General features: G+C 46.7%; 1 protein-coding gene across 3 annotated transcripts in view; it reads right to left on the bottom strand.

Annotated features, from left to right (window-relative positions):
- The window catches only part of SH3KBP1 (SH3 domain containing kinase binding protein 1), a 409,330-nt gene that overhangs the window by 174,750 nt on the left and 220,697 nt on the right, over positions 1-13,883 (bottom strand). For all 3 annotated transcript variants that reach the window (XR_004539909.1, XM_033949043.1, XM_033949044.1), the window contains one exon: positions 6,790-6,989. Coding sequence is in view for 2 of the 3 variants with exons in the window: in XM_033949043.1 (XP_033804934.1) it covers positions 6,790-6,989 (200 nt within the window). In the remaining variant the exon portion in view is untranslated. The remainder of the gene's footprint in view (positions 1-6,789; positions 6,990-13,883) is intronic.

Here is a 13,883-nt window from a genome sequence, read left to right as displayed (position 1 = left end):
ACTCAGTGTGGCGTCCACCTTTGGGGCTACCCAGTCCTGGGCATAGCAGGAAGCAGGACGAGTTCTTCCGAACCCCCTATCAAACCTGGGCGGCATCGGGGGAGGCGCCGACTCTTCCGCCTCTGCGATCGACGGCGTCGAGTCCGATCTGCTCCTTGGAGGCGTCTGAACCAGTTTCTCACAGACGGGCTCGATCCCCTTCCAGGCATTGGGAGGGGCATCGATCCAGACATACTTCGAAGCATTCCTCTCGGCACTCGACCGTCTCGCCTCAGAAGAAATTGCCTCGGTTGGGGTATGCTGCTTCGACTGGGTCTCCTCCTCCGGGCCCGGAGTTCGAGGACCCCGAGGTTTTCTACTCGTCCTGTTGCTCGCAGGCCTCTCTAGAGCCTGAAGCCTCTTCTTCTTCTAGTCTGTCTCGCAGACCGGCGACGGCGGACCAACTGTCCTTTTCATCGTTCCTCAGGCAGATGGCATGGACATTACTCTCGATGTTGGGTCTCGATACTCCAAGGAGTACCTCGATACCATGCACTTGCCTCGTCCTCCGGCGGAGTCCTTGCGGCTTCCCCTGTATAAGCTCTTCGACCAGACCTTCATGCGATGCTTCGAGTCTCCTTACTCTACCCCTGCGGTCCCTGGCAAATTGGATGCGCGGTACCGCACGGTGCATCATAAAGGCTTCGAGGGTCCTCAGCTTTCTCACCAGTCCCTCCTGGTCGAATCCTCACTCAAGCGGTCTCATTCTGGCCAGGTCTATGCTTCAGTGCCTCCGGGCCGCGAGGGCAGAACCATGGATAAGTTTGGTCGACGCATCTATCAGAATTCGATGATGGCGTCTCAAGTCCTGAATTACAATTTCCACTTTGCAGCCTACTTGGAATTTTTTCTACCTGTGCTTCGGAAGTTCACACCCTACATCGAATCCCAGGCTAGGTTTGAGTTTGAGGAAGTGGTTGCTTCGCTGTCCCAACTTCGGCTTCAGTTAATGCAATCTGCCTATGATGCGTTCGAGCTCTCAGCCCGAGCGGCGGCCTGCTCGGTGGCGATGCGCCGGTTGGCCTGGTTGCGGACCATTGATATGGACCCGAATCTTCAGGACCGCCTGGCGAACGTCCCGTGCGCTGGGGCGGATCTTTTTGACGAATCCATCGAGACTGTTACGAAGAAGTTGTCTGACCACGAAAAGTCCTTCCAATCTATCCTTAGGCCGAAGCCTAAGCCTCAGCAGTCTCGACCTTCTCGTCCGCCGTTGATTTATCAGCGGCGTTATCAGCCGAGGCAAACCACCTGCGAGGCAACCGGCGAAGCGCCAGCCTCCCCAGAAGGGTCAGCCTAAGTCTCAGTCGCCTGCTGTCCCTAAGACCACTCAGCCTTTTTGACTGTCTCGTCGAGGGCATAACCAACCTCGTTCTGCCTCCCCCTGTTTTTCCCATCGGAGGGCACCTCCATCATTTTTATCATCGCTGGGAGGCCATAACAACCGACCTCTGGGTCCTTACTATCATCAAGGAAGGATACTCTCTTCATTTCCATCGGGTCCCTCCGGACCACCCTCCAAGAGAGTATCCTTCCAACTTGACTCAGACTGCCCTTCTTCTCCAGGAAGCTCAGGCTTTGCTCCGGCTTCGTGCCGTGGAGCCGGTCCCGACGGACCAACTGAACCAGGGGTTTTACTCCCGGTACTTCCTTGTTCCGAAGAAGACGGGCGACCTGCGACCCATTTTGGACCTCAGGGCCCTCAACAAATTCCTAGTCAAGGAGAGGTTTCGCATGCTGACACTTGCTTCTCTTTACCCTCTCCTCGAGCAGAACGACTGGTTATGCTCTCTGGATCTCAAGGAGGCCTACATTCACATTCCCATTCATCCGGCCTCCCGCAAGTTCCTCAGATTTCGGGTGGGACATCTACATCTGCAGTATCGAGTGCTTCCATTCGGCCTGTCCTCGTCTCCCAGAGTCTTCACGAAGTGTCTGGTGGTGGTGGCCGCTGCACTCCGGAACAGGGGTCTTCAGGTATTTCCATACCTCGACGACTGGCTCATCAAGGCCCCGTCAGCTCCAAAGGTCATTTCGGCGACCTTGACCACGATCTGCTTCCTGCAGAGCCTAGGCTTCGAGATCAATTTTCCCAAATCTCATCTGCAGCCTACCCAGTCCCTTCCCTTCATCGGGGCGGTTCTGGACACCATTCAGCTTCGAGCATTCCTTTCTCCTCAGCGCATGGATGCTCTTCTTCGTCTCTGCCAGTCTGTATCTTCTCGCCAGTCCATCTCAGCGAGACACATGATGGTCCTCCTGGGCCACATGGCCTCTACAGTTCATGTGACACCCTTTGCCAGGCTCCATCTCAGAATTCCTCAGTGGACCCTAGCTTCTCAATGGACTCAAGTGTCAGACCCGTTGACTCGACACATCATAGTCACTCCTGCTCTTCGGCAGTCTCTACTTTGGTGGATGACCTCTTCGAATCTATCCAGAGGTTTGCTGTTTCACACTCCTCCTCATCAGAAGGTTCTCACAACCGATTCCTCGACCTATGCCTGGGGGGCTCATCTGGATGGGCTTCGCACTCAGGGATTCTGGACCTGTGCGGACCGACTCCATCAAATCAATCTTCTGGAGCTCAGATCCATCTTCAATGCTCTTCAAGCTTTTCAACATCTGCTTCACGACATGGTGGTCCTCATTCGCACCGACAATCAGGTCGCCATGTATTATGTCAACAAGCAAGGGGGCACGGGCTCGGCCTCCCTCTGCCAGGAAGCTCTCAGAGTCTGGGATTGGGCGGTTCGCCACAACACCTTCCTCAAAGCTGTCTACATTCAGGGGAAGGACAATGTCTTGGCGGACAAACTGAGTCGTCTTCTCCAGCCTCACGAATGGACACTCCACTCCAAGCCCCTTCATCAGATCTTTGCTCAGTGGGGAACGCCTCAGATAGACCTCTTTGCGGCTCCCCACAATTTCAAGCTGCCTCAGTTTTGCTTCAGGATCTACGCTCCTCATTGCCTCGAGGCAGATGCTTTTCTGCTGGATTGGGGGAATCACTTTCTGTATGCGTTTCCGCCATTCCCTCTCATTCAAAAGACTAGTCAAACTGAAGTCCGAACATGCCACCATGATTCTGATAGCTCCTCGGTGGCCCAGGCAACCTTGGTTCTCCTTTCTACTTCAACTCAGCAGCAGGGAACCGTACCTACTTCCGGTGTTTCCTTCACTGCTTACTCAGCATCAGGGGTCTCTGCTTCATCCCAACCTGCAGTCTCTCCGCCTGACAGCTTGGTTCCTCTCAACGTAACTCCGCACCAGTTTTCCCAGGCGGTGAGGGATGTCTTGGAGGCTTCCAGGAAGCCTGCTACTCGTCAATGCTACTCCCAAAAATGGACTAGATTTTCTTCATGGTGTATTTCCAATTCTAAGGAGCCTCAGCGAGCCTCCCTATCCTCTGTTTTGGACTATCTTTTACATCTGTCTCAGTCTGGTCTCAAGTCGACATCTATACGAATCCACCTGAGTGCTATTGCGGCTTTCCATCAGCCTCTACAAGGGAAACCTCTCTCTTCTCATCCTGTGGTTTCCAGATTTATGAAAGGACTTTTTCATGTCAATCCTCCTCTCAAACCGCCTCCAGTGGTTTGGGATCTAAATGTCGTCCTTTCTCAGCTTATGAAACCTCCTTTTGAGCCTCTGAGCAAGGCTCCACTAAAGTTTCTCACTTGGAAAGTGGTTTTTCTGGTGGCCCTCACATCTGCCCGCAGGGTCAGTGAGCTTCAGGCCTTGGTGGCGGACCCACCTTTCACAGTATTCCATCATGACAAGGTGGTCCTCCGCACTCACCCGAAATTCCTGCCTAAAGTGGTCTCTGAATTTCACCTCAACCAATCCATTGTGCTTCCAGTGTTCTTTCCAAAGCCTCATTCTCATCCTGGAGAATCAGCTCTTCACACTCTGGACTGTAAACGTGCTTTGGCTTTCTACTTGGATCGCACCAAACCACACAGAACTGCTCCTCAACTTTTCGTCTCCTTTGATCCAAACAAGTTGGGACGACCTGTATCGAAGCGCACCATCTCCAACTGGATGGCGGCTTGTATCTCTTTCTGCTATGCCCAGGCTGGATTACCCCTTCCCTGTAAGGTCACAGCACATAGGGTCAGAGCAATGGCAGCCTCTGTAGCCTTCCTCAGATCGACACCGATTGAGGAGATTTGTAGGGCTGCCACTTGGTCCTCGGTTCATAAGTTCACCTCTCATTATTGTCTGGATACTTTCTCCAGACGGGATGGGCAGTTTGGCCAAACTGTGTTACAAAATTTGTTCTCCTAAGTTGCCAACTCTCCCTCCATCCCATTGAGGTTAGCTTGGAGGTCACCCACTAGTGAGAATACCTGCCTGCTTGTCCTGGGATAAAGCAATGTTACTTACCGTAACAGTTGTTATCCAGGGACAGCAGGCAGCTATTCTCACGTCCCACCCACCTCCCCTGGGTTGGCTTCTCTGCTAGCTACCTGAACTGAGGAGACACGCCCGGAGCATCGGGCGGGAAGGCACTGGCGCATGTGCGGTGCGGGCATCTCGAAACTTCTGAGTTTCTTCAAGCAAGACATGCTTGCAAGATGTCCGTATCGGGGCTCTGTCGGATGACATCACCCACTAGTGAGAATAGCTGCCTGCTGTCCCTGGATAACAACTGTTACGGTAAGTAACATTGCTTTAGACCAACAGGACTTACTGGAACAATAAGGTTGAGGGGGGAAATACGTTTTAAAATAGTAATAATAATAATAGCCGTTTATATACCGCAAGTCCGTGAAGTTCTATGCGGTTTACAATGATTAAAAAGAATACTACAATTGAGCAGAACTTACATAGTTGGAGGTTAGTGACTAACAGAATATGAGAGCGGTTTTGGTGGGAGAGATTGTGCGGATCAGCTACCTAGGTAATTCAAGAACAGATATGTTTTTAGGTGTTTCCTAAATTCACCATAGTTGTTTGTATGCTTAAGTAGGTTTTCCAGGTCTTTGCCCCATGATACTGCTTGATATGAGAGGAAATTTTTTTTTAAAAAGTGAGGTTTCAGGTTATTTTGTGACATAGAGAAGAAGATTCCAGCATGATGGGATTCATGTTAGGTTAGGTTAATATGTTTTTTGAATAGTAGTGTTTTTATTTCTTTTCGGAATGCTTTATAGTCTGTTGTTGTAGTCAATAGGTTGGATAGGGACATACTAGTGCGCAGTCTGAGATCTAATCTAATCTAATCTAATCCTTAGGTTTGTATACCGCATCATCTCCACGTTCGTAGAGCTCGACGCGGTTTACAGTAGGAGAAATAGGAAGGAACTACAACAGAGGGTTAGAGGTAGAATCAAATTGGATAGGTAGAGGGAAAAATGTTTATGATCAGCTAGACCAATGTTTTGGAACGCTTTACCTTGTAATGTCAGAGAAACAGATCTATTTTTGAGCTTCAGAAAACAGGTTAAAGCCTCTCTGTTCATGCAGGCTTATACTTAACTCTGGATGATGTCAAAGAACTGGAATTTTTGAGCATATCTGTGGTGCGTCATTATTTGGATGACGTGTGGTTTATTTGTGTGTTGTTTTTATAACATGTGAACTGTAAGCTGCCCAGAATGGAAGATGGTGTGGGATAGACATTTTTTAAATAAAGAAATGGTGGGATTTTTACTTGCGCTGCTTAAGTTTAGCTGTGGTGTTTAAAAAATATAGTCTTACAAAGTTTTCTTTTTATAACCAGCTCCACCAAGGTCTGGAGCAGCTAGGATGCTGCTCTGTTTCCACTCTGCAAAATTTGGGGATTATTGTTATTTATTCATACTGAATGGCCAACTCAAGCAAAGGCTCCACAGCACAGAAGACAAAGCAGAGGAAGAGGAATGTACTAGCAACCCTACTGAAACTGAATCAAATATATTCTTAACAGGACCACATCACCGCCGCATACCAAGACACACACTGGCTACCTATACAAGCACGAATACTTTTTATATTCTACTGCATGCTCTTCAAAACCCTACATGGCAATGGTCCATCCTACCTGAACATTCGCCTAACTCGGAACAACTCTTCCAGATCTAGGAGAACTCAGACATCCTTCACCCCCTCACCCCAATCAAAGGCATTTAGTGTAAAAAAAAAAAAAATACAAGACGGCAGAGAAACTAGACAGACATCTCCAATTTACTGATCTCAGCACCAAACTGCAAAACCTTCTGGAGGGAAATAAAAACCAGGTTGTTCAGGAAATGTGTCAAGACAAACTCCTGATACAGCCAATTATCCTCACTCCATTACCAGACTCTAAATGTTCCAACCAATAGCTTCCCTGTAATCTTCTGTATATGACCAGAATATCTTAGTTTTTTAATCGCCTAGAACCACAAGGTATTGGCAGAATAAAAGAAACTAATGTAATGTTAATTCTATTAGAGATCATGTTTTGGATTTGCCAACCAGCATGGTAGGACCAACACTGTTTGCCTCATTCAGATTCATCAATACTAAACAAACATTTGTTAATGCCCTAAGTGCTGGCAAAGAAGGGAGGTCCATTACTTGCAGGTAGAACAGTAGTGGTTCTATGTGGTTTCTAGATTCTTTGCCATAAAGCTTGTAACCAACTAGAGAAGATAGCCACACTTCAAAACATAGAACAACAAAACTATCAATAGGGCCCATCCAAACTTCTCAGTTTTCTCTTTGGGAAGGAGCTTCTTTCACGAACCTTTAAATAATGAAAAAGGTTTACCACAAAAGTACCTTCTCTACTAGTAGAACGTCGTTTTCTACTTCTATTGACCTTGGTCTTAGCTTTATGGGTTTGTCTTTGAAGATGTCCCCAAATCCAAATCCCTTGATCTTCTTGGGCTGGATTTCTGAAGACGTTTCATTTGCCCCTTCTGATTTGGTGCTGCTTGAATCTCCACCATCACTCTCTGAGCCCGCCATGTCCTTCAAACCTAAGAAGAGTCAAGAAAACAAACAGGAAAAATAGTTTAACAGTAACTGTACAACTTGGTACCATCACACTCCTATAGCTGCCTCTTGAGAGCAGGACTGAACCAGTAACAGGATGGGCATGAGGAATTTTAGCACCCTTCCAAAAGATGTACCCTCCCCCTGTGACCTGTAGCACATGTTCTCCCTCTCCTGTTGGTGTTCTATTAGAATCCATCATCTCTTTCTCATCGCATCCCCAAGTCCTCAGGACCACAATGCCCATAGAAACATAGAGACATGATGGCAGATAAAGGCCAAATGGCCCATCTAGTCTGCCCATCCACAGTAACCATTATCTCTTTCTCTCTCTGAGAGATTCCACATGCCCTCTTGAATTCAGACACAGTCTCCGTTTCCACCACCTCTTCCGGGAGGCTGTTCCACGCATCTACCACCCTTTCCGTAAAAAAGTATTTTCTCAGATTATTCCGGAGCCTATCACCTCTTAACTTCATCCTATGCCCTCTCATGGCAGAGTTTCCTTTCAAATGAAAGACACTCGACTCATGCGCATTTACATTATGTAGGCATTTAAACGACTTATCATATCTCCCCTCTCCCGCTTTTCCTCCAAAGGATACAGATTGAGATCTTTAAGTTTGTCCCCATAGGAAAGGAGTCATAAAAGTCACTACTGGCTCTACGCATCATCACCCTGTGCCCCTGCGGTTCTCCAGCAAGTATTTCAAAGTAGAAGCAGAAATGGCCTTGCAGTAGAGTCAAGGCTTTCCCGAATGTGTTCCCAATACCATTTGCTGCTTCTCCCCACGCAAATGTTCATTCGTGCCATTTTTCAATCAACGGCTCCTAGAAAGGACTGTTTGGTACCCTGTATAATAGCATATTTCGCATCCCTCTGGTACATATCCTGGTTGCAAATAAAATCATGGAGATAACATGTTTTTGTAACACGTTCTCTGTTAATGAAGGATAAATAGCACAGGCAATCCCCGGGTTAAGAACGAGTTCCATTTTTTAAACCGTTCTTAAGTTAAATTTGTACGTAATTTGGATCCTGTACAGTACACAGACTATAAAAACATATTAAACATTAAAGAAACAGTCCTCAAAATAAAGTGCTGTAGTTTAAATAGAAAGAAAAGATAAGAGGTTTGCACTTACTTTCGTTCTTCATCCATCCCACTGTTCCCTCTCCACCACCACCACATCCAACATTTCTCCCTCTCATCTCTCTCTTCCCCATGCATCTGCACCTCTCGCCTCTCCCACCACCATGTCCAATAGTCCTCTCTCCCTCCCTATGCCCAACAATTCTCCTCTTTCTTCATTTCTCTATGTGCACCATCTTTTTCCCTCACTCCCTCCATTCTTCCATCCTATGTCACGAGTTCATGCTTTCCTCCCTCCCTTCTGTGTCCCAAATTCATGCTCCCTTCCTCCTTCCATCCTTTGTCCGAAGTTGGTGCTCCCTCCCTTCTTTCTGTGTCCCAACGCGACCTTGTTTCTCTCTTCCTGTCACAACTCCTCCCTTCTGTGTCCCAACACGCCACTCATCGACTTTTCTTCCCTCTGTTCTGCATCCCAAATTCATGCCTCCCTCCATCCTACGGGTGTTTACCTCCTCTAGTTGGCTTCTCTTCACAATGCTGCGGCCGTGGTTCTTACACATGGCTTGCGGCTGACCCGGAAGCCTTCCCTCTGATGTCAGAAGGAAAGTTTTCAGTTCAGTCATGGGCTGTGCATGCAGGAGCCGCTGTTTGTGGATTTGTGAAGAGAAGTACGGCTGGAAGGAGGGAGTCGGCCAGATAAGGTAAACACCCGCGGGAGGGAGGGAAGGAGGGAGGCATGAATTTGGACTCAGAAAAAAGGGATAGAAGGACGACGAGGGGCACATTGGGACACAGGAGGAGGGTCACATTGGAGTAGGAAGGGAGAGGCAGATCCCCAGTTTGTAAGTACGAATCCGATGTAAGTCAGACATTCTTAAAGCGGAGACTGCCTGTAGTAGAAGATTTCAGTTTCAGGCATGCCACTGTACATAAGCACTGAATTCAATTAAAAACAGAAAATACAATACTACTACTACTGTACAAGAAAAAAATAATCTATAAAACAAATTCAGAGATAAGCTCAGCTCCAGGGACAAAACTTTGCAATTCCATTAATGTACATTAGCAAAGAATAAAAGACAGAGCTTCTAGCAAATTACTGTGACCCTCAATGATTAAACTGTCTGAAAATATGCGTAGCTTGGAAGTGAGAGAGCAGGAGAGACCAGGTGAAAGAGATTAGGCTACAGCTACTTTGCATGCATGAAAACAGCATGCTCTGCACTAAAGCCAATCCTCAGGGCACATCAAGCCAGCTAGGTTTTCAGGATATCCACAATAAATATGCAAGAGGTATAGCGTAGAACTGCGTAAAAAGGAAGCAGTGCAGACAAATCTATCATGAATATTCATTATGGATATCCTAAAATCCTGACTGGCAAGGTGCACCCTGAGACTAGGTTGAGAACCATTGCCATTAATTTTCAACAGTGTCCCTTTACGACAAACAGATCCCGCGCATATTCGTTGCAGAAATCGTGAAAACCAGGCCGGGTTGTGGATCTCGAGGACTGGATTCGAGGACCCCTGTTATAACCTGTGAACGAAAGCTGGTCATGCCTCTGACTCACCATGCCCCTCCCAGGGCCACACTCCTGGCAGTTATACTTTATGGATAGTGTGTACACTATAGCAGGGGTCTCAAAGTCCCTCCTTGAGGGCCGCAATCCAGTCGGGTTTTCAGGATTTCCCTAATGAATATGCATGAGATCTATGTGCACGCACGGATTGCGGCCCTCAAGGAGGGACTTTTAGATCCCTGGTCTATAGAATACCAATTATAGCCAATAATTGGTTAACACTAATTGACATCTGATTACACTGTTACGCGTGTAACTGACTCTTGTATAGCATTCACATGGATCTTTGTGCACTAACGGCTAGATTCACTAAAGTCCACAAATCGCTCCGATTCGTGTCCTATCCGTTTCCGAGCCATTCTGGCCGATCGATTCAGTAAAGCTTGTCCATGCAAATTATCAAATCGTAAACACGCCCCCATTCGCGCACACGTCTCGCTGTAACATCGATCGACGCGTATGCGCATTGTATCCTTGTTGGTTTTGAAGTACATAACGCTTGCGCTAGCTCTTTAAGACTTCACTGCGTAGAAATGGGGCGGGGTTTAATCGTGGACGTCATTGGTGGGCTCTGAATGCGCCTGCTGCAAAGTATTGTTGTCGTAAAAAATGCACTATAAGAACTGTAGTTTTTACCAACCTCTCCTCGGCAAACTCGTGTTCCAAAAGAAGCAGATAGCGTAGCCGATGAGCGCCGTCCATTTCTCTCAGGAAAAGAACTGTTAAGTTGCTAGAAGGCACAACAGTTAACAGCAGTTGAATGCGCTGAGATCACGCGCTGTTATATACAGCCTACGAATCCCAGGAGGCTGTGCGGCTCTTTCTGCCGTGAAGCACGAAGCAACCAAAGGCAACTCCGTGACGTCAGATGCACGCGACAATCTAGCTGGAAGGAAGGGGGGGAGGGATAGTTTGATTTTTTTTAAAAAAATTTGGCATTGATATATGAAATGTACACTGTGCAAGGAGAGCACGGGGTTAATACGTGATTTTCTCGCCATGCGCATTACAAATCCGAGATTCACTCCCGCGCTCGCTATGCGCATTCCCCAAAAATATTTCTAACGCTTATGTACATGAAAGTTTACATATATTTAAAGTTTTGATATATTTTGGATTTTTTGCAGGGTAGATATATATTTTTAATGGGGTTCTTAACATGCACGCGGCAATTGCTCGGCAGGAATAGTCGGCGAGGATGTAAAGCGACTGGTCCTCAGCAATCGAAACTTTTTGGATCGGAAAGACCAGTCGGTTTGGACGAAATGGTTTCATGAATCGACGCCTTAAGAAATTTACATGCCTTTCTACTCATTTGCATGCGCAGATCGGATCGGGTGCGGATGGGGTCTGGAGGAAGGTTAGTGAATCGAGCTGGAGTCGAAAAGTGAGCGCAAACCGATTGGTACAAGATCGGTTTGCTTAGTAAATCTAGCCCTAAGGGTCATATTCTGTGAAACGAGACCAAAGCTATGCACACAAATTGGTGTGCCCTGCTCATTTCCATGCACTATTGGTTTAACAATCTAATCAGCAATTAATAAGAGGCAATTAACATGAATTTTTTTGTGTGCTGTACATAGAATTTGGGGGTAGGCATACAGATGGGTGTGCAAATTTATAGAATTAGGGTATTAAAGGCTGTGTACTCAAGTTTTAGAGCATAGGTTGCAAAAGTGCTCTAAAAATCACAAAACTCACTCAGGAAATGTTTTACATTACACAATTGAGGGAAATACAGAGGGGATGCTTTCAATTCCAATCTCCAACCCACCTTGTAAACATTCCCTCCCCACTGTGTATTTATGCACCTTCTTGTCCAGTTCGTTTGTCTTGACTAAATTGTAAGCTCTCTTGAGCTGGGACCATCTGTTTTATATGTTTTCATGTATAGCACTGTGTGTGTCTAGTAGCGTTATAGAAAAGATTATTAGTAGTAGAAGCTGTCTGAACACTCAGTGACATCACAATGCATAGGGGTCATATTCAGAATTCTTGATGACATCATAATGCAGCTGTTTATGGTCCTCCCACCTGAGCATAGTGTATTGATACACCTTCTTGTCCAGTTTGACTGCATCTATGCAGGTGGAATACTTGGGGCTAGATCAGACATGGGCAACTCTGGTCCTGGAGGGCCGGAATCCAATCGGGTTTGCATGCACTGCCATGCATATTCATTGTGGAAATCCTGAAAACCCGACGGGATTCCGGCCCTCCAGGACCGGAGTTGCCCATGTCTGGGCTAGATTCACTAAAGGTGCTACAATGTTACTCTGCAATAATGTGCCTTATTTAACACATGTCCCATTTTAGAGGGGAAGCTATAAACCATTAAGATGGGTTATTTTACCACAAGTTATACTATTTTAGTACAGGGTCTCGTTTTATGCAACTGAAGCCCTGTGGTAAAACTAACCCATCTTAACGGTTGACCACGTTGATAACTTCCTCCCTTATGCAATTCAACCTTATGTAACGCACATTTATTTATTTAATTCATTTTCCATCCCATTTTCCCCAAAGAGCTCAGAACGGATTACAGGTTAAACATACACCGTATACAGTTAACAGGTTACGATTTGCATTGGATTTGCCATAATTACAGTACAAGTTTACGATACAAGTTTTCATCCTAGCTTGACACATACGAGAGATCTAATACTAAAATACATAATATACAGTTTACAGGCTACAATTTTCCAAAGTTATCCTTACAGTGCATTAACAGCTTTAGTATGTGCTACTACCGTGTTTCCCTGAAGTTAAGACAGTGTCATATTCATTTGGGGCCCAAAAAAGGCACTAGATCTGATTTTCGGAAAGAGCTTATTTTTTTCATGAACATAGATCATCTCTCCCTTCCTCTCCTACATCCATTTCTTCCTTTTTGCTTCCCCCGACATGTGCAACATCTTTCCTCCCCTCTCACCCATCCCCTTGTGCCTTCTCTCTGCAGCATCTTTCTATCCCTCCATCCTTCCCAACCTCCTGTGCAGCAGAACCGTTGCCCAGCTTCCATCCCTCCCTCCCTCCCTTCCATCCCTAGTGCGGCAGAACCCTTGAACACCTGCCGCCGTCCCCGCTGCACAGCTGAACCGCCGATGACCCTCTATCCTTCCCAACCTCCTGTGCAGCAGAACCGTTGCCCAGCTTCCATCCCTCCCTCCCTTCCATCTCTAGTGCGGCAGAACCCTTGAACACCCGCCGCCGTCCCCGCTGCGCAGCTGAACCGCCGATGACCCTCCATCCTTCTCCTCCCAACTGATCCCCACCGACCACGACCATAAATACCTTGCTGCAGAGGAGCGTCGGGCCGGCAACACTCACAGGCTGATTTGCGGCCTTCTGTGTACTGATGCAGGCGGCCCCAGTGAGAAGGCCACAAAGCAGCTTGTGAGTACTCTTCTGCAGCAAGATATTTATGGTTGCGGTCGGTGGGTATCCGTTGGGAGGGAAGGATGGTCAGCGGGGATTCGGCAGTTCAGCTGCATGGCGGGGGCTGGGGGGAAGTGCGGCTGCCTACGACTAGGGCTTATTTTTTGGGGTAGGGCTTATAGTAAGATCTACCTCGAAAATCATGCTAGAGCTTATTTTCGGGGTAGGTCTTATTTTCGGGGAAACACGGTATCAGAACACTTTAGACCAGTGGTTCTCAACCCTGTCCTGGGGACCCCCCAAGCCAGTCGTGTTTTCAAGATATGCCTAATGAATATGCATGAGGAGAGAGATTTGCATACCTGTCACTTCCATTATATGCAAATCTCTCTCATGCATATTCATTAGGGATATCTTGAAACCCCGACTGACTGGGGGGTCCCCAGGACAGGGTTGAGAACCACTGCTTTAAACTAATACAGAAGCTTTCCATTTTATATTTCAATAGATTAAAATAAAACAAAAAGAAAATATGTTTTTATTGCACTAATAACACATACAAATAAAAGAGGTATCATCTTCTTTTCTATGTTTTATTTCTATTTATTACATTTAAAAGTGGACTAACACGGCTGCCCTATCACTTTACCCTTAGTATTTTAATAAATGTTATTCAGATTTTTGCTTGCTCACAAATATCTGTCACATAATAAATCTATAGGAGGCATCTCTTATGTCAGACTGGTACCACCCAAGGATTGTGAAACATCTCTGCTTTTGCTCTGCCAGCCTAAATGTTCCAGACTGCTCCATAGGGTGTCGACTC

This window comes from Geotrypetes seraphini, chromosome 6, assembly GCF_902459505.1.
Source record: "Geotrypetes seraphini chromosome 6, aGeoSer1.1, whole genome shotgun sequence".
Taxonomy (NCBI): domain Eukaryota; kingdom Metazoa; phylum Chordata; class Amphibia; order Gymnophiona; family Dermophiidae; genus Geotrypetes; species Geotrypetes seraphini.
This window is presented reverse-complemented; position numbering and strand designations above follow the sequence as displayed.